This window comes from Emys orbicularis, chromosome 10, assembly GCF_028017835.1.
Source record: "Emys orbicularis isolate rEmyOrb1 chromosome 10, rEmyOrb1.hap1, whole genome shotgun sequence".
Taxonomy (NCBI): domain Eukaryota; kingdom Metazoa; phylum Chordata; order Testudines; family Emydidae; genus Emys; species Emys orbicularis.
This window is the reverse complement of record NC_088692.1, coordinates 49,962,422-49,981,178: the sequence shown is the minus strand read 5'-3', so window position 1 is coordinate 49,981,178 and position 18,757 is coordinate 49,962,422. Positions and strand designations below refer to the sequence as shown.

The 18,757-nt window shown below is 56.2% G+C and overlaps 1 protein-coding gene across 1 annotated transcript in view; it reads right to left on the bottom strand.

Moving 5' to 3' along the window:
• Positions 1-17,567, bottom strand: part of SHF (Src homology 2 domain containing F) — a 58,176-nt gene extending 40,609 nt beyond the window's left edge. The window contains exon 1 of the mRNA XM_065412603.1: positions 17,166-17,567. Coding sequence (XP_065268675.1) covers positions 17,166-17,567 — 402 coding nt within the window. The remainder of the gene's footprint in view (positions 1-17,165) is intronic.
• Positions 17,568-18,757: the final 1,190 nt, after the last annotated feature.

Sequence of the window (18,757 nt, the reverse complement as noted above, 5' to 3'; positions counted from 1 at the left end):
CCTCACTCTGCCTGTGCTCCTAGAGAGTGAATCTTCCTTGATAAGCCTTCTGGAGGAAGCACAGGGCTGGGGTTTCCCAGCGCCCTTGGGGCTCTGAGAGCACAGACATTGCATTTGCTTTGTGGGAGATGCTCAGGCTGTCTGGCTCACCCAGGCCACAGCGGCATCTCAGAACTCTTTATGGTGGCAGTAAAGTTACAGCCAATAAGGCAGCTTCCTAGCAGGGAGAGGAGCCACATCTGTTTTCTTGAAAGTTCAAAGCCTTTCCTTTCATGTTAGCAATAAATTGTCACGATGAGCTGGGCTGCGTGAAAGCCAGTAAGGCAGGTCAGGGGCTTAGCTGTGAGCAGGGTGGGGGAGGGGATGCAGTGTCTAGGCAGGCAGGCTCCATGCCCACCTAAAAGCAGTAAGGTTCAGAACCCCCATCTCCTCAGGGATGTCCTGGACAGCTGCTCTGAACAGGCCCGCCAGCCTCAAACCCATCATGAGCATCGAGTGTCACTGGCAAATGCAAACCACAGCAGAGACTCAGAGGTACACAGATTCAAAGGCCAGAATTACTCTCCCTGTTAAAAATTTACACCGTATTTCCAGTCCAAATTAGTCTAGTTTTAACTTCCAGCCATTGGATGGTGTTAGACCTTTTCCCTACTAGACTGAAGGGCCCACTCATAAATATTTGTTCCCCGTGGAGGTACTTATAGACTGTGATCAAGTTACCCCTTAACCTTCTCTTTTTAAACTAAATAGATTGAGCTCCTAGAGTCTATCACTAGAAGGCAGGTTTTCTAATACACTAATCATAGTCATGGCTCTTCTCTGAACCCTCTCCAATTTATCAACACCCTTCTTGAATTGTGGGCACCAAAACCGGACTCAGCATTCCGGCAGCAGTCCCACCAGTGCCAAATACAGAGGTAAAATAACTACACTTCTCCACTTCGAGATTCCCCTGTTTATACATCCCAGGTTGCATTAGTTCTTTTGACCGCAAGGTCACACTGGGAGCTCATGTTCAGCTGATTCTCCACCACGACCCCCAAGTCTGTTTCATCCTGTAAGTATGACCAACATTCTTTGTTGCTAGATGTATCCATTTACATTTAGCTGTATTAAAACGCACATTGGTTGCTTGTGCCCAGTTTACCAAGCAATCCAGATCGCTCTGAATCAGAGACCTGTCCCCTTCATTATTTACCACTCCCCCAGTTTTTGTGTCATCTGCAAACTTTATCAGTGTTTTCTTCCAGGTCACTGATAAAAATGTTAAATAGCACAGGACCAAGAACCAATCCCTGTGGGATCCCGCCAGAAACACACAGGTTTGATGACAATTCCCTATTTCCAGTTATGTTTTGAACCCTATTCGTTAGCCAGTTTTTAATCCATTTAATGTGTACCATGTTAATTTGATATCGTTCTAGCTTTTTTAATTAGAATGTCATGTGGGACCAAGTCAAACACCTCACAGAAGTCTCAATCTATTACGTCAACACTGTTATCTTTATCAACCAAATCTCATTAAAAAAAAAGATATTGAGTTAGTTTGACAGGATTTATTTTCCATAAACCCATGTTGATTTGCATTAATTACATCACCCTCCTTTATTTCATCATTAATCGAGTCCCTACCGCACCATTAACTTGCCCAGGAGCAGCGTCAGGCTGATAGGCCAACAGTTACCTGGGTCACCCTGTTTACCCTATTAAACCCCTGGCACAACATCAGCTTTCTTGCAGGCCCCCATCTTGTGCTTTATCTGTCAGGGCATTGATCCATGCACATTCAAGATCGTTTTCTTTCCAGTTATCACTGACTTGGAAACGGTGATGCCATTTTTGACACAGAGTGCCACTCCCCCTCCCCTTTTGCCCACTTGATCCTTCATAAATAGGTTATAACCATTGATTTTACCATTCCAATTGTGCGAATCACCCTGCCAGGTTTCAGCAATACCAGCTTGATTGAATTTATGCTCATAAATGAGCAATTCCAATTGCTCTTGTTTGTTACCCAGGCTCCTGGCATTGGTGTACACACAATTCAAGAATTTCCTCTCTTCGTGTCCTTTGGTTCCTTAATTAATTTTGTTCTCAACATCTCGATTTTGTGCTGAGTGCCCATTTCTTCCCTCTCTTACCCTCTCCTTTTGCTATTAGTTTAACCCACACCTGACTACTCTAGCCAGCCTGTCCCCGAGGAGATTGGTCCCCTTTCTACCGAGGTGGAGGCCATCCAGCCTATACAGCCCCCTTCCCCTAGAAGGTGGATCAATTCCCACAGAACTAAAGTTCTCCACCCTGCACCACTCACCGGGCCAGAGGTTCACTTCCAGAATCTTCAGACACGGCAAATGTGGCATGATATGCCCCATTCCCCCAGAACCTCAACAGCAGGGAGACACAAATATAAGAGGAAAGACCGTGGCTTCCTCACCCCCTTCAAGGGCACACTCCAGCCCTTCCACTTCATCCCCAACTGATAGCCAAAGGCTATCCGGATCCCACCTTCTGCACACTGTCGCTCCAACGTAAAGTTGTAGCAGTGCCCTCAGCAGCAGGAGAAAGAATTACATCCCCACCGCATGGACTGTGGGGCAGTCGGTCAATATCATTGACACGACAGCACACAAGGTCACTGAGGAGGTTAAGTGTGACCAGAGGAGTGGCCGTCTAACACTTTCACTGTAAACACTCCTCAGGCAGTATTTTTGAAGACCTCTGATGCCTCCATGGCTTGCACCAGGGCTGTGAAATTCAGCAGAGGGATAGCCCTGGGGTCAGGGAGGTGCCATTTACTGAGCCCATCTAAATCCAAGCAGATTGGGCTGAGTTACCAGCTGCTGAAAATAACCATTTCTCATCTGCACTGTGCTCGCTATAGCTTGGACATGGAGCTCAGTGACTGTGTGCGCCAAAACTCCTGGGCTCTATTAACCCTGCACACACACACGCGCACACCTGTGCGCACACACTGTTACTGAGCTGCACAGAGCACCTCCAGAGCGCTTCACAACCCTAATAATTGAGCAAAGAGTTCATACCCCACTGAGCAGTTACCAAGCTGGGAACAGAGTCCAGGAGTCTAACACGGCAGCCCTACTCTCTGCGGCTTAGCCACCCTGTGTCTCAGACACATCTGCCAAATCTAAGTGTGGGGCTATGCTGCCTGTAAAGGAGGGCTACTTGTGCAGATGTAATCCAGTCAATGTGTTGTGCATCTTCTCAGAGTGGCTGATCCACAGAGGATAACAGACTACTCCTGCGGCCAGCTACTGGAGTTAGTGCTGTATCTCCAGTGGTAAGAAGTCTATGCTGAAGGTCCAGAAGGACCAGCCTTACTGATGGGAGCAGGAATTTCAGCTGCAACAGAAACTGGTTTGGTTTTGGGGAGGATTTTTTTTAAACTAGGAAATTACACACAAAATCTATGTTAAAAAGTTATTTAAATTTCAAAGCTGAGCATTCGCAGTTAGGAAATGCCAGAATGTAGGTTGCCCATTGAACATTAATTCAAAAGCCTTGCTTGCATGCATTATGACAGCCTCTAATTACATGATCACAGACTATTCTTTGCAGAGGCCCCCTGCCTCATTCACTACGCAGGCTGGAGCTGCTGTGGGGATGAATCAGGGCTGTGTCGTGAAGGAGGCTGTGTCCTGTAGGACCCCTGCCACGTCTGTTGCAGAAGTTGGAAGGCGTGTAGTGAACAAAGTGCGGGATTGAAGATGAGAAAGGATGGCCTCATGGCTGTGGCAGATGAATGCTAATGAGAACTGGATCCCATCCCAGCCTCTGCCACAGAGCTCCTGTGTGACGCTGGGCAAGTCACTTGCACCAAACTTTTCACGGGTGATCAATAGTTGTGTGCAGGAGCAGCAGAAGGGCCCTAAAAGTGGGGGGCCACTGGCACTCGAACTGTGGCCCCACCCCCCACACCACCCCTTCCCGAGGCCCCGCCCTTGCACTGCCCTGAGGCCCCGCTTGTGTGCTACCCCTTCTCCCTAAGCCCCCACCCTAGCATCACCCCTTCCCCCGAGGCCCTGCGCCCATGCCACCTCTCCCCAAGACCCTTCCCCCCACTCACTCCTCTCTGCCCCCTCCCCTGCGTCGCTCGCTCTTATGGCCGGTAAAAGTGTGGCGGGGGCATGGCCCCCTGTTCTGGTGCCCCTGGTTGTGTGTGCCTCATTTATGGGCATCCAACTCAAGTCACCTGGGGGGGTCTGCCGGAACGAGCACAGAGCCTGGAATCAGGAGGCCCCAAGTTCGAATCCTGCCTCTCACTGGCCTATGCCGTGGCCTCACGCACTTGACTTTGCCTATTTGTCCGCACCCCCTCTGTCAAATGAAGATGGCCCTTCCTCACCTGCCTCTGAGGATGAGGGTTAATTAGCCTCTGTCTGTATAGGGTGTGGAACTGCTCACTGCTCTGACACACCAGGCCCTCAATGCCACCTGTTGGGTACTCAGTCACTGAGTGTAGTGAAATGTAGTGAAAACATGCACCTGAATCTCCATCTGCAAGTGTCCCGTCTGGAGGAACCCAAACCCACCCCCCTCCGTGCACACGCGCGTGCCCACACACACACACACACACACACAGGGGTGTTGAGAAGTTACCTCCATTAACACCTGAGCTGCTCCGATCCTGCACAGATGAGCAGCAACCCAGAGAAGCCCAGGAGACAATGGATGACAATCCCCCATTCTATGCGGGGTTTGCAGGGGGGTGCAGTACACAAAACAGGGGCCTCACGTCACATGTCAAGGATCCAAAGAAATCCTGAGCTTCAGCCCCATTCCCTGAGCCCCACGCATCCTGTGTGCTGGATGAGGCAAGGGTCCCGCCCGTTACAGACCATATCACAACTCTGACACACAAGGGGGTCAAAGTAAGGTTGTCTGGACAACTGCAAAACTGGCATTTTCCCTAGGGCTTCATGCCCTGCAGGGTGTTCTTTCCTGCATGCAGCACTGCTGGCATGTAAGACATCATGCAGACACGAAGAACCGGAGTGGGGCTGTCACTCCACTGACCAGCCGCACAGGAGGGCAGAGGTCCAGATAGCTCGGCTCCCAAGTGGCAGCCGCACTCGACTGCCTCCTGTTACTGGTACGTGGTGGCATGCTGCTCAGCTCCTGTTGGTGCTGGGACGCTGTCTTGGCCCGAGAAGCTCCCATGATTCGGAGCATGCTGCAGAGGCTCTGCAGGAGCTTGCAAAAGCCCAGCCCTTCCCCAGCACATGGTTCCTCTCTGAGCCCAGCCCTGCCACTATTCGGGAAGCGTGCTCAGAGCTGGCCCGGTCACGGCGCTCCTGGGCTGAGAGACAGGGCTGGCCCCGGGTCAGCTGTCTGCAGCCATGCCAGGACAGTTATCCAGCGGTGGGGACGTGGGCGCTGCTCAAAACCGCACAAGGGAGACGTGATTCCCTCACCCCAATCTGGTTCCCAGCCAAGCGGGGAGAGCACCGGACTCTGGGCGGTGCACAGGATTTGCCCCTCCCTTATGTAGACAGGACCAAGAAGGTGATGCCCGATCTCCACAGAGCCCCCTTGGGTCTCAGGCTTGTCGACACTGGAACGTTCATTGGGATTAAGGCCGGGGGTGGGCTTAAAGCACACTGGCTCTTCCAGGACAGCCCCACATGCAGACAAGCCCGCAGGGTCCCACGGGATCTGTAGCTGGGCTCTTATGTCATTAGGTGCTTTTGAAACAACACTCAGTCTGTGTTATGGTGTATAAATGTGTGCGCGCTCAGCTCCGTTAGCACAACGGGCAGCCTCATCTTGCTCGGGTACTTACGTTCACTGTGTGCAAGAACAAACCAAACCAGACAGAGAGACGAGACTGAACATTAAATGTGTATTTCGCACATACACACCCTGACACAAATGCACAGGCTCACACTACCACACACACACACACACCAGGCCTGTGCACATGACAACGCACACATCTCGTCACCCCAACACACACAAGCAGACTGGTTTGTGCACTATTTTTGTCAATACCTGGGAATTGAACTAGGAACCTCCAGAGCTGCTACAACTTGAGATGGAGAACTGGTCTCCTTAGCTGGGGCTTTAATAACTCACATCCTGTGCGGATCGGCACCGAGCAAGACATGGACCATGCGTTCACCGGGAGTTACAGGCACAATCCAACCAAACACACAGATGCATATATACTGTAGCACCCTAATGTGCACACACACACACACACACCACATTCAACACACATCATACTTGTACGCACACCACAGTGCACTTACCAACACACACACACACACACACACCAGGGTTGTGCACACACCCCAACATACAAACTTATGCAAACACTCAAATAAAAGAATCTCATTAATTGTGAGCAAGTGGCTTGTGTGAAAGTCTGGCCTGCAGAGGGGATACGGAGGGGTGGGCTGGAAGAGCGCCAGCGTGCAGTGGCTGTAGAGCATGCAGGGGCGCACGGGGCTGCAGCTGTCTTGAGTAGGGGGGCTTTGTGTCCTAGCAGCAGAGGTCAGAGGTAAGGTTGCCTGTAGAATCTGAACTACAAATGTCCTAACTGCCGGCTCTCTGCAGAACTACTGCTACTTCCAAAGGTCCGTGCCAGTTCCCTGATAGACAGTCATCCACTTGGTGCCCAGTCCAGGCAGCCCTGGATACAGCCACCCTTCGCACGGAAAGCAGGATTTTGTTTTAAGGACGCTGGCCAGGAGGGTGGGCAGTCAGACTTGTAATGTCAGAGGATTAGCACACAGCATTAACCACTGAGCAACTCCCAGAGGTTTAGATCCCTGGGGAATGGGCAAGAGCACCCTTGGCTCTTCAGAACCGTCTCTGACACTTCCCTTTTGGGGCTGACATTTGTTACTGTCAGCCTTAGCCCAAAGGGGAACCGCAGAGGCAAGTCGGAAGAGAAGCCGCTGAGCTTTTCAGAGCTGGGGAAACGCAAGCCCAAGCTGCTGTCTGCTCCGAAGGCCATGTCTCTAGCAGCGGTCCCCCTGGAGCAGCTAGTGTTCCTGCGTGTGCTGTACAATCACGTAGTGTACACACGCTCAGGGAGCCGTAGGAACTGCAGCTTTTCACTTTGGGGGCAGGAAAAGCTCAGCTGTGAAGGAGGCCGGAGGCCGGCTTTTCCACGCAACGCGGCTTCTAGAGCAGAAGGGTGCAGGGGAGCATTGCCCTGGTACCATCACCACAAGCCAACAGAGCTTGGGTCACAGGTGGGGCTCAGCTATTGGCTGATGAAGTCGCATGAGCCTATCAGTTAAAATGAAGCTGCCCACAGAAGCAGGTAAGGGTACAATGGGAGTACTGGCCTGGCAGGTCCCTATGACTGGGCCTGGGTCTTCCCTGGGCGGGTCCTACACAGCACACTGTTGTCATCTCTGCATACCCAGCCACAAGGGTCCCTGCACAGCTGGGCCTTGCCCCAGCTGCTCACCTGTGGCACCCACGGGCCCAGGGCAGTGCAAGAGAGACAGACCAGACAACCAGAGGCCCTTGTCCCCCTCCCTCTCTGCATGGCTCCAGGACCAATCCTGGCCCCTCTGCTAGGGGCTGAGCTCAGCAAGGTGACCAGGGCAAATCCAGCCAGCCAAGATCCCCAGAAGGGGCAGAAAGGGAGCAGCACTGTAGTGAGCTCAGCTCCAAGCCAAGAACAGAGGGGGACATGTGCCCAGCCCCCCAGCACCAGAGCCCTAGTGCAGACAAGGCTCCAGCAGCCATCAGAGCGCTCTCTAAGCCTGTTCAGCACCAGTCTGCACAACGCAGTGTGAGAGACGTCAGCCCCTTGTCTACAAGAACGTTCCCACCTTCGCTACCTCCAGGGAGCTGCCCCCAGGGGAGTCCCCTCAGAAATAGGTCTAGTGGAGACAAAACTGGGAGGGCCCTACTCCCCGAGGGCAGGCATCCCCAGTGCTCGGGGTGGGGGGGAGTGGTTTCAAGACATAGCTTCTCCCACAGAGCCACCAGACCACAAGCCATCAAGGGAAACAGAATAGCCCAATGCTAGGAGAAGGAGTCAGGACTCCTGGTGCTATCCCCACTTGTGCCAGCGACTCACCGTGTGACCCTGGATGCAGCACTTCACTCCTTTGTGCCTCAGTTTCCTCATCTGTATAAAGGGGCCCATGACACTGGCCCCACAGCACGAAGAGAACACAGGAATGCTTGCAATGCACTTTGAGATCCTCAGAGGGGCGAGGCTAAAGACAAGCAGGATAAACCTGCCCCTGCAGACAGCAACCTGCCGCACCACTCCCAGAACCTTTCTCTTGTGTGCCCCCCACTGGCAGCATCACGCCATGGGCCAGAGGATACCCAGGATCCTCCTGACATGCCCAGCACCACCACAGACATCTCCTTGCGAAGAGTGCCCTCCCCCAGCACCAGGCAGAGTCGTTCCCTGTGGGCAGCACTAAGGAGCCAAGCTGCTATTCACAGCCTACCAGGGCAGCTGCTGTCAGCAGCCCAGCAAGCACCCCAGGAAGCCAGCATCCCAAAGGCCGCATGAAGCCAACATCTCAAAGGCTGAGAGCGAGGGTGTTTCTGAGAGAAATCTCCACCCCTGTTACTGGAGCAGGGCCGAGCCAGGCCCCCTGCTCCCCCTCCCCACTGCATGGAAGGTGTCTCTGGCAGGCCATGCAGAGCTGAGGGAGGGTGAGGTCCTGCTTCAAGCTGCAGAGCAGGAGGCAGCCTGTAAAGCCCGCCCTGCAGCTCAGAGGACAGGCTGCATCCCACACAAGCACAGAGTCCGACCGGTAATTCTGCATTATGCAGGGAGGCGAGGCGGCTCGCCTGGGGGCAGGAAACTGCACCCAGCTTACCAGGCAGAGTGGGCGAGCTATCGCATTCCCCGGAAAAGCGCATGCTGGGCACAGAGAGGCTGCCAGGCTGGTGCCCTCTACCCACAGACCTCCTGAAGGCCCAAGTAGCCTCTCCATAACCACTGCCAACTACACACCTTCCAGCCGAAGGTCTGCCACCTCCAGCACTGGGGGTGCCAGCCCTGCCTGCAGAAATAACCCCCTGGCCCCATGCACATCCTGAGCAGTAACTTTTCCAGTGCTTAATTTGTGCCAGGGCTGAGCCCCGGCACCTCTGGGCTTGACAGTTCGGAGCCCTGGCACCTCTGGGCTTGCTGCATCAGTTATCAATGTAAAAAAACTGCTTGAGCCCTGGCACCTCTTTCATTACAAATTAAGCGCTGCCTGACCCCAAGGGTTGATGGGCATAGCTGTTGCTATTGCACATGCATGCCATCACTAGTGACACACAGCGTGACTCACTAGCTAGTGACACACTGCACTCCTGAGATGTTCTGTCCCTCCCCGCCCAGCACTTCCTGCTCAAGGCCCCTAGGGTGGCACAGTGCGCCCTATGCAGTCACAGCAGAGCCAGTGCTGCCAAAGTGCTCTCAACAACCTGCCCAAGGCGCAGCTCCCAGACCACTTGAGCCTCTTCCTGCAGCCCCAGCACTGCAAGCGGCTGCATTGGCCATGCTCAGCCAGGCCTCTCAGCCCCACTCCCGCCTGCTGCTTGTGATTATCGCTCCCCACACGCAGCCCAGCTTCCTCCTCAGGTCCCTTCCTGTCCTCCCTGCTCAGCAGGCCTGTGAATTTCATTAGCGAGCAGCTCACTCTGTCGGCTCCTTAACGAAGATGTTAAACAAACCCCGAGTGAGCTCCAAGCGACCCCTGCAGCAGCTCGCCAAGCAAATGCCACGCATTGCCATTAGCACTGTGCTAGCTTCACCCCACCTCTGCTGAGCCCTCATCTGCACTCGCAGGCCAGCTGATCAGACTCCATCTGCCAGAGCAGCTCTTCTCAGCCTGCTCCTGTTCCCTCTCCCTCACCTCTGAGCCAAAGTCCTGGAGCAGGACATAGCACGGACCGTCCAGGGCACCAAGAAACACTTCCATCAGCAGACAAGGAGGATGGCCCAGTGATTAATGCACTGCCCTGGGACACAGGAGCCTTGAGTTCAGTTCACAGCTCTGCCACAGACATCCTGTATGATCTTGAGCAAGTCACTTAGTCTCTCTAGGTCTTAGTTCCCATCTCTGAAATAGGGACTCCAGCCTTGGGAGGCAGGGTGGGGCTATACACAGGTGAATGCATAAAGACTGTGAGCAGCTCAGACACTTTGAGAACGTGGGCCAGATAAATACCTTCCAGAAACAGAAAGCCCAGAGCCTTCACTGCATCAATTCCAAGACAGACCCCGCCCCACCCCCACCCAGGATTACAGTCACACTGATCTGAGCCTGCCTGCTGAACAGAGGGCAAAGCCCTATCAGTCCAGGGAGAAGCCGAGATGAGGCACGTGGCCACAGGCTCCATGCCAAGGCCCCATTCCCTGCTGGTTTCCCATTTCCCTTACTCCTGCTGATCTGCCTGGTGTCTCATCCAGCTTTACAGCCTCTCCCTGCAGAGAAGAGAGTCGGGGGTCAGAGCAGTGGCGTAGCCAGGTCCTAAGTGCAGGGGGAGCAAACATAAAAAAGGCGCCCCCCCCCTTGGCTCCTCCTCTGGCCACGCCCCCCTTGGCTCCTCCTCCGGCCGCTCCGCACACACGCCCGGCTCCTCCAGCCGCGCCGCGCCACCCCCTCCCCCCGGCTCCTCCAGCCATGCTGCAGCCATGCTTCCCCCCCCCCCCCGGCTCAGAAGGGCTCAGTCTGGGGGGAGGGGGCCGGGTGCGGTCTGTCCCCGTGACTCGGGCAGGGAGCTTCCTTCCAGCTCATCTCCTCCTGGGCTGGGAGCAAGTGCTGGGCTCGCCGTCCCTCCTCCCCAGCAGGGGCTCAGGCAGAGCAGGCTGGCGGTGAGGGCTAGCTGGGGCTGGCCGCCCCCCCCGGCGGAGCAGGAGGCACAGCCTTTGGGGAGGCCGGAGGGCTCCTCATGGCGGAGGTGGGGGGAGAGCCGCACGGCTCCGGCCCCATTCTGGGAACCGGGGCCGCCGCCCTGGGGCCCGGGCCGGAGCCGCTGGGGCCGGGAGTGCTCGGCCAGCGCCGCTCGGCCAGAGCCGGGACTGGGCCGGAGCTAGCGCCCCGGGGCCCGAGCCGAGCCGGACCAGAGCCGCTGGGGCTGGGACCGGCGCGCTTGGTCGGAACCGGGGCCGGCGCCCCGGGGTCCAAGCCGAGCCGGACCGGAGCCGCTGGGGCTGGAGCCGCCGGAGCCGCCGGGGCCAGGGATGCTCAGCCGGCGCTGCTCGGCCAGGGCCGGGATCGGGCCGGTGCGCTCAGCCTGGAGCCGCAGGGGCCGGGGCCAGCGCCCCGGGGCCCGAGCTGGGCTGGAGTCGCCGGGGCCGGCGGTGCTCGGCCGGCACGGCTTGGACAGGGCCGGGACCGGGCTGGTGCGCTCGGCCGGAACCGGGGCTGGCGCCCCGGGGCCTGAGCCAGGCCGGAGCCGCTGGGGCCAGGGCCGGCGCGCTCGGCCGGGGCCGGCACCCCGGGCCCGAGCCGAGCCGTGGTCGCTGGGGCCGGCCAGGGCCGGAGCCGGAGCCGCTCGGCCAGGGCCGGAGGGAGCCGCTCAGCCAGGGCCGGACTGGGCTGTGCCGCGCCTTCCCGGAGCCCTCCTCCTCGCGTCCCCCCCGCCCCAGCTTACCTGCTGCTGCCGGCCTGCCCCTGCTTGTTTTCAGACTTCCCACGAACATCTGATTCAGGGGAGGGGAGGAGGGGGAAGTGAGCTAGGGGAGGGGTGGACAGCTGCGGGGCTCTTTTAGGCGCGGCCGGCCCTGCTCAGGTGCCGCTTTTGAAAAATGTGATGAGGGGAAGCGGCTGCTTCCCCTGCACCCCACTAGCTACGCTACTGGGTCAGAGCCCTGGGCAGTGGGCTCAGTTGTGCAGGGGATCGAACTACACCAAAGCATGTTCCGTCGTCTTGCCTTGGTGAGCAGCTGCCATACTGGACAGGTACCCAAGTGACCAAGCCCAGTGAGGGGGTCTGGAGCAACCCTGTGGGGGGATTCCTGTGACTGGTAACACTGTGCTCCAGAGAGTAGGATTCGGGCAGGACCCCTCGTCCCAAAGACATGAAGGAATCTCTCATTTCTCCTCAGCCCTAAGTACAGGTCCTAATTCCCAGCCCTCATCTGCAGACAGGGTACAGCAGTGAAAGAGCCGGTGGGGGTGCTGCGATCCATCAGAGTGGATGGGGCAGCACTGATGCTGTGGGGGCGCATCACCTTAACTCTACAGCTTCCCAGTCTCTGAAATCCGGGTACTGTTTTCCTGCATTCCTAACCCCTTCTAGCTCCCGTGACCGACTCTGGCCCAGGAGTCACACCGAGAACACATCTCAAACAGGACTTCTATTTAGAAATGTTCTTCTGGGGCTTCTGACACAATATGCAATGACCCACGAGAGTCCCGTAGTGCCAGCACTAGCCGTGCGTTTCAATACCAGGAGTCGCACACAGAGAGGGACGGGAGGCTCTGGTTAATAAGAGCTTGTGATTGTACAGAAGAGGGTCAAGGTTTCTCCGGGCTCCCAGGCTAGAGCACCTTCCTGGTGTTTGGTAGAGGAAGACTGGTCTTGCTGGCACTCACAGAGCTCTTTGTGGCTACAAACCCCATCTGGCCCTGCAGAGTCAACAGCTTTTCACTGTTTAGGTCTTGGAGCTGGTTCTTGGTGTCTGGCACTGCATCTCAGCAAAGACAACACCTTCCCTAGGCACTGCCTTCTGCCGCCCTACGTGGCCCCAAGAAAACAGCACAGGCAGCTGTAATTTAGAAAACAGATCTGGGGGGAGGGAAGGGGGCTATGCTGCATTTCAGGACCCCCTTGACCAAACAACCCCAATTCACACGGCTCTCTGTCCCAGCCCTCGGGCTGCCACACCAGCTTGCTAACTGAAGCTGACGTGCAACGTCGGATCGGAGTGGGGAGAAAATTGGGCTTTCAGCAGAAACATTGCTGCCTCCTTTCCTGCGGTGTCGCCACTGCTCCTGCTTAATAAACGAAATCCCGTCCTTCCCAGGCTGGTTCATTTTCATTCATGCATGCAGGAGACTTTTCCACTACAATCTTCCAGCTGGTTTCTGGGTTTATCTACCCAGGAAATGTAGACAAATGGACCTTGTCCTAGAATATCGCCAGAGACTCCCCTCTCACCCCCACAAGCAGGGGAACCCTACATTCTGCAGCAAGACTCCGCAGCGTTCTGGGGCACCAGGCCAGGGAGCCTGTGGCAGGTTCATTTAAATCAAAATGTCAGGTTTTAATTAAATAGGAAGGTGAATAATGCAATCAGCAGAGCACCCCCTCATGTTATTTGGATATTAAATCGAATGCTTCTTACCCTGTGGCTCCCCACCCTCCAAACACACACACACACTGCACAACCTAACTACACTGCAGCAATTGTTATGGGGTAACCAGGGAGAAAGTTTAGCTGAATGTTTCTGCTACAATGACCAGCACTGAAACAGTTAATAATGTTGACAATTAATTTGTCATCTTTAGGATAGAGACTTAAACTATCAAGAGGCATGAGGCGGCTCCCCCATCTCAGAGCGATTGTGTCAGGCTCTCTGCAAAGTCAGGCAGATGTTACTGAACACGTAGTACTCAGGGCACCTTGTCAAGATTATCTTCACAACCAGGACTAAAAAGGGTTAGTTTATTAAAAAGAAAGCTCAGATTCGGGAGCACAAACTGATACCTGCAGTCCGAGCAACACTGCAGCCATGCTGTCATGTAATACAGTCCTGCATGCGCTGGCCTTCGAGCACAGCAGCAGTCTGAAACACCTCTGATCATTCACTCTGACTTCCTGCATCGAGAGGCCAGACAACCTCACCCAGTGAACCCTGTATCAAGCTCAACAGCTGGTGGGTGAGCAACTGTGGATCTTTTAGCGAGAGACACCCAAACCTGCTGTAAATCAAGCAATCAAGAATCCACCACAACCCTGCTCCCATGGTTAATTGCACTCACCACTAAAAATATGCACTGTATTTTCAGTTTGACATTGTCTAGCTTCAACTCCCAGCTTCTCTCTGCCTCTGGCTGCTAGATTAAAGAGCCCTCTGCTAGTGAAAGTCTCCTCCCCACACAGGTGCTTATAGACCATGAGTTAATCGTCTCTTATCCTTCTCTTTGAAAAGACAGACTGTGCTTTACTCTCGCATTATAAGGCGGATATCCTTTGCTGAACGCTCTCCAATTTTTCAACTTTCTTTGTGAAGTGTAGCCCCCAGAACCAGGATCCAGTAACGGTCTCACTAGTGCCATATACAGAGGCGATCTCTTCTCGGTATTCTGTTAAAAAAATCCACCCCTCTCCCCACAGATTCACATGGGGAGCTCATGTTCAGTTGATTATCTACAATGACCCCTAAGTCTTTTCCAGTATCCCTGCTTTCCAGGATATAGTCCCCTATCCTGTTGGTATGGCCTGCACTCCTTCGTCCTAGAAGCACGATCTTGCATTTGGCTGGATTATAATGCATGCCATTTGACTGCACCCTGCTTTACTAAGCGATCCAGATGGCTCTGTAGGGACTGTCATTTACCACCCAACCAATCTTTGTGTCTCTGCAAACTTCCCCAGCAGATAATTGATAAAGAAATTGAACAGCCCTGGGCCAAGAACAGACCCCTGCAGTGCCCCACAAGAAACATCCCACTCATTGCTGATTGTTCATTAACAACCAATTAGCGAGATCTATCAATTAGCCAGTTTTAGTCCATTTAAGATACACCCTCTGGATTTTGTAGAGTGCTTTTTAATCCAAATGGCATGTGGTGCTAAACCCAAGCATGTTATTACATCAACACAGTTACCTCTATCAACCATACTTGTCATCCTGTCAAAGGGAGATATCAAGTTCATTTGACAAAAGCTGTCTCCCGTGAAGCTGTGCTGATTGGCTTTAGTTCCGTTTACTGGCGGAGATCCCGTGTCAGCGGTTCCACGGCGTAGCCCAAGACTGGTGGCAGGCTGTCCCAGCTTCCTGGCCCATTTACCCTTCTTAAATACTGGCATTGACTGTGGCCAATCTCAGCAAGTCTCCTCCTGCATCCTCCCAGGGGTTTGAGGTTCTCTCTTCCCCACCCAGCCTCTCTGCTCCCTCCCATGTTACCCCAAGAGTTATTCCGTTGCTCCTGCTGAGCCCCATGGTGCAGAGCAGGGACAAAATGATGGAAGTCTCGTCTCCCTGTGCACAGGCAGTCCCTGCAAGATCAGAAATAGATGAGGCTGCCCTCCGGGCAACGGCAACACACTGCTGGGGAGCATATGTAGAAGGAGGCAGAGTAAAGAGGGCGGGATAGTGGCGATGTCCTGCCTAATTCCAATCCCTGAGGAACTGGCACAAATGCCATAAAGTACAACACAGGACAAACTCCCCAACAATGTAGAGAATGAAGCTGTCCATCGCTTCGCGCCCGACACCCTGCCTGGACAGAGCACTAACGCACCCACCTGGTCAGGATCAAACAGCCCCACCGCACCAGCAGATGGGGCATGACACAGACGAAAGGGGGGAGCTCTTATGCTACCAAGCATAGATTAAAGGAAAACCAAAGTGTGACAGGCCGCTTGGCTCGCTGCACGGGATAATGCTGACAGAGCTAACCGTGCAGCGCTGAGCCTGCTGTAGGGTGTAAACCAGCACTCGGGCAGGGACAGTGCCTGTCTTTGCACTGAGTGCACTGCTGGGAACAAACAAGAATACAGTGGGGATGGGAAAGGGGACCAGCACATGCAAAATCTGGGCTTCGTCTGCCACTGCGCTAAGCCCGGGGGCCATGGGCCCAAGGCACTCGTATTTCATCCAGCACACTTGCACTTCTGGGGAATCTACCTGTTTAAGGCAAGGAGGTGGTGGAGGCTGCCAGAGACACCTCTGCCTCACACAGGGAGCTGCTGTTGACATTTGAGTGGCATGTTCTTGCTGTCAGGACAATGGATGGAAGGCGTGACATTTACAACCCTAGCTCACACATAATGCTGTGAGCTATTTCGGCACAAGTACAGCTCTTAATGAGATCTCAGACAATGGGAGGCAGCATCCCTCTGTGGAAAGGCAGCTCTCAGATTGCCAAAAGGAACCCCACTTGGCCAGGAGAAGCCTCTCTGCCAGGGCAACAGCCCTCAGCTCAGCAGCTGAAAGAGACAAAGCCATGCCCCCTCCACCACCTTCCTGTACTCCAGGTTGCGCTCAGCAGCATATAGCAGGCACAGGGGGCTCTGGCAGCTCCAAGTCCCTCTCACAGCGGGCCCACGCGAAAACAGGCCTGGCCCCAAAGAAAATGAAGAGGTGTGACTGGTCAGTGACTCTGGAGTTAAGCCGATAAGGAGGGGCTGTTGCAGTCCCTTCTCAGACCCACCTCCCTGGGCAGACCCGTGCATCACTTCCAACCGCCAAGCCCACATGTCATCAAGCAATGACTCACTCTGAGCTCCTATCTGCAAAACCCCTCTGTGCAAGATCAGCTCCAGGCTGCGGTATCGAGTAGCCATTAATGGCTTACCCATGTGTGGCACCTATCCCACTCTGCCCCTGCCAGAACAGACCTGTGTCCCTGGCTCCAGTGCGGGCACATAGATGCTGGAACTAGGGGTGTAGCCACACCCCCTGGCTTGAAGTGGTTTCCAGCATATACAGGGTTTACAGTTTGGTTCAATGGCTCTTAGCACCCCCACTAGACAAACTTCTCCAGCGCCCCTGGGTGGGCATGCTGGGAGCACCTGGCAGGTCGGTGGAGCTCCTGGGTCTTTGCTTGAGAGCTGCTCTGCCTGGCGAGCAAAGGGTTAAGCAATCCTGCCGCTGTTGCAGTCTCTGACGGGAGGCGGCCAAGTTAGTGGAGGGTCCCCGCCGCCCGGCCGTGGCGGAGCAGGAGCGCAGTAAACAAACGCGCAGAGCAACATGTGGCCTAGCCCGTGCCCCCAGCTCGGCCTCCTTCCCACAGCTCCCCTCGGCCGCGCACTGCAGCGGGGTCACCCTGGGGCGCTCGCTCGCTCAGGCCGGGTCCCGGCCGCAGGGACTCTCCGCCCCTGGGCAGGGCGCCGCGAGGGGCTCGCTCCCCGGGCACCGCAGGCTGGCTGCGGGAAGCCACGGGCGCCGCGCCCCCACGACCCGGGCCCCTAGCCGGGGGCTCCGAGCCAGCGAGCCCCGCTCCCGCACTCAGCGACGATCCTGGGCAGGGCGCGGGGCTCTCACCTGCTCCGGGGCGGGCTCCTCGGGCGCCTTCTCCGCCGCGTCCACCTTGATGAGCCGGTGTTTGGGCGAGCCGTAGCGGGCGTCGGGCGCGAGCCCCCCCGGGCCAGCCCCCGTGTAGGGGTCCTCGAAGTCCCGGTCCCGCTGCAGCTTGTAGGCGGCCAGGATGTCGGGCTGGGCCGCCGCCGGGCAGAGCGGAGCGGCGGGGGCGCCCCCCGGCGGCGGGGGCGGCTGGGGCAGGCCCGCCCGGTAGTCGGGCTTGGGCGGCGCGGGCGGAGCGGGCTTGGCGCTGCGGAAGCCCAGGTGCTCCCGGAGCCAGCGGGCCATGCTGCCCACGCACTGCGGGGCCCCCCCGGGCCCGGGCCCGGCGCGCTCCGAGCCGGCAGCGGCTCCGCTCAGCAGCATCGGGACGGGCGGACTGAGAGCGCCGAGGCGGCGGCGGCGGAGCCCGGAGCTCGGCGCCGGGCGGGGGGGGGGGGGGGGGGGGAAGAGCGGGGGAGGCGGCCAAGGGAGGCGGCCAGTGCCACCTGCCGGAGCCGTGGCGCCTGCTGCACCGACCTGCGCTGCGCCCCGGTAGCCCGCACAGTCCTTCCTGCGTCCCCGGGCGCCCCCGGCTCCTGCGCCCCCCAGTGCCTCCTGCACGCTCCTCTGCTGCACCCTTAACACCCCCCGGTACTTCCCTGCATGCTATACTGTACCCCCAGGTTCACCTGTGCCCTACACTGGTCCCTGCATGCCATACACCCCAATGGACTCTCCTGCCCCCCTCCCCACATCACACCTTATCTATACAACTCTCATCTCTCACACTACCACCTCTGACCTATAACCCTCCTGTCCCTATGTACCCTACTGTGCCCCATCCTTGCATCCTCCAACACCCGGCTTCTTGTGCCCCCCTACATGCTCTGAACCCAAATACTACTCTGCGTGCCCCCTGCCTGAATCCATATACACTAGGCACTCTGGCACCCCCTCCACATCTCCCCTCAACCCAAAGCACCCCCATCTAAACAATGATTGGTCCAGCCCCAGCACAAGGGCCACAGAGGGCCAAGGACAGTGCTAGGGGGTGGGGTGCAATCACCCACAGTGTTAGAAATACTCCCTCTGCTGCAACACCCCTCCCACTGTGTGCCCCATGCAGGGCAGCTGGAGCTGCCATCTAAGGGTCCTGGTTCTGGCTGGGCCACTCCTCTGTCCCCTGCCCCTGAGGTGGTCACTGTTACTCCAGGTGCTTTTGCCTTGGGGAGCTGGCAGGGCTGGTGACTCAGACAAGACATGACGCTGTTCCCTAATCCTTGGGAAAACACCTGACTTCACTCACCAGCGTGTTGGGTAGGGACCAAGAATGTAGATCTCTGAATCACATGCCCAGTTTGCACTTGGAAGGGCTTCTGTAACTGCTCCAGTGATGCCTACCTGAGTCTGCCAACAGCCTAGCAAGTGCTGCCCTAGTCACCTTGATGGGTGTTCATTCTGAAACCTAACGATGGAGACGTCAACCGAGTTAACTAGCAGTTCGCTGCTGAACACTACAGCAGAACACGCTTCTCCCACAACCCCAAACAGCCTCCCCAGGGCCGCCCCCTGTA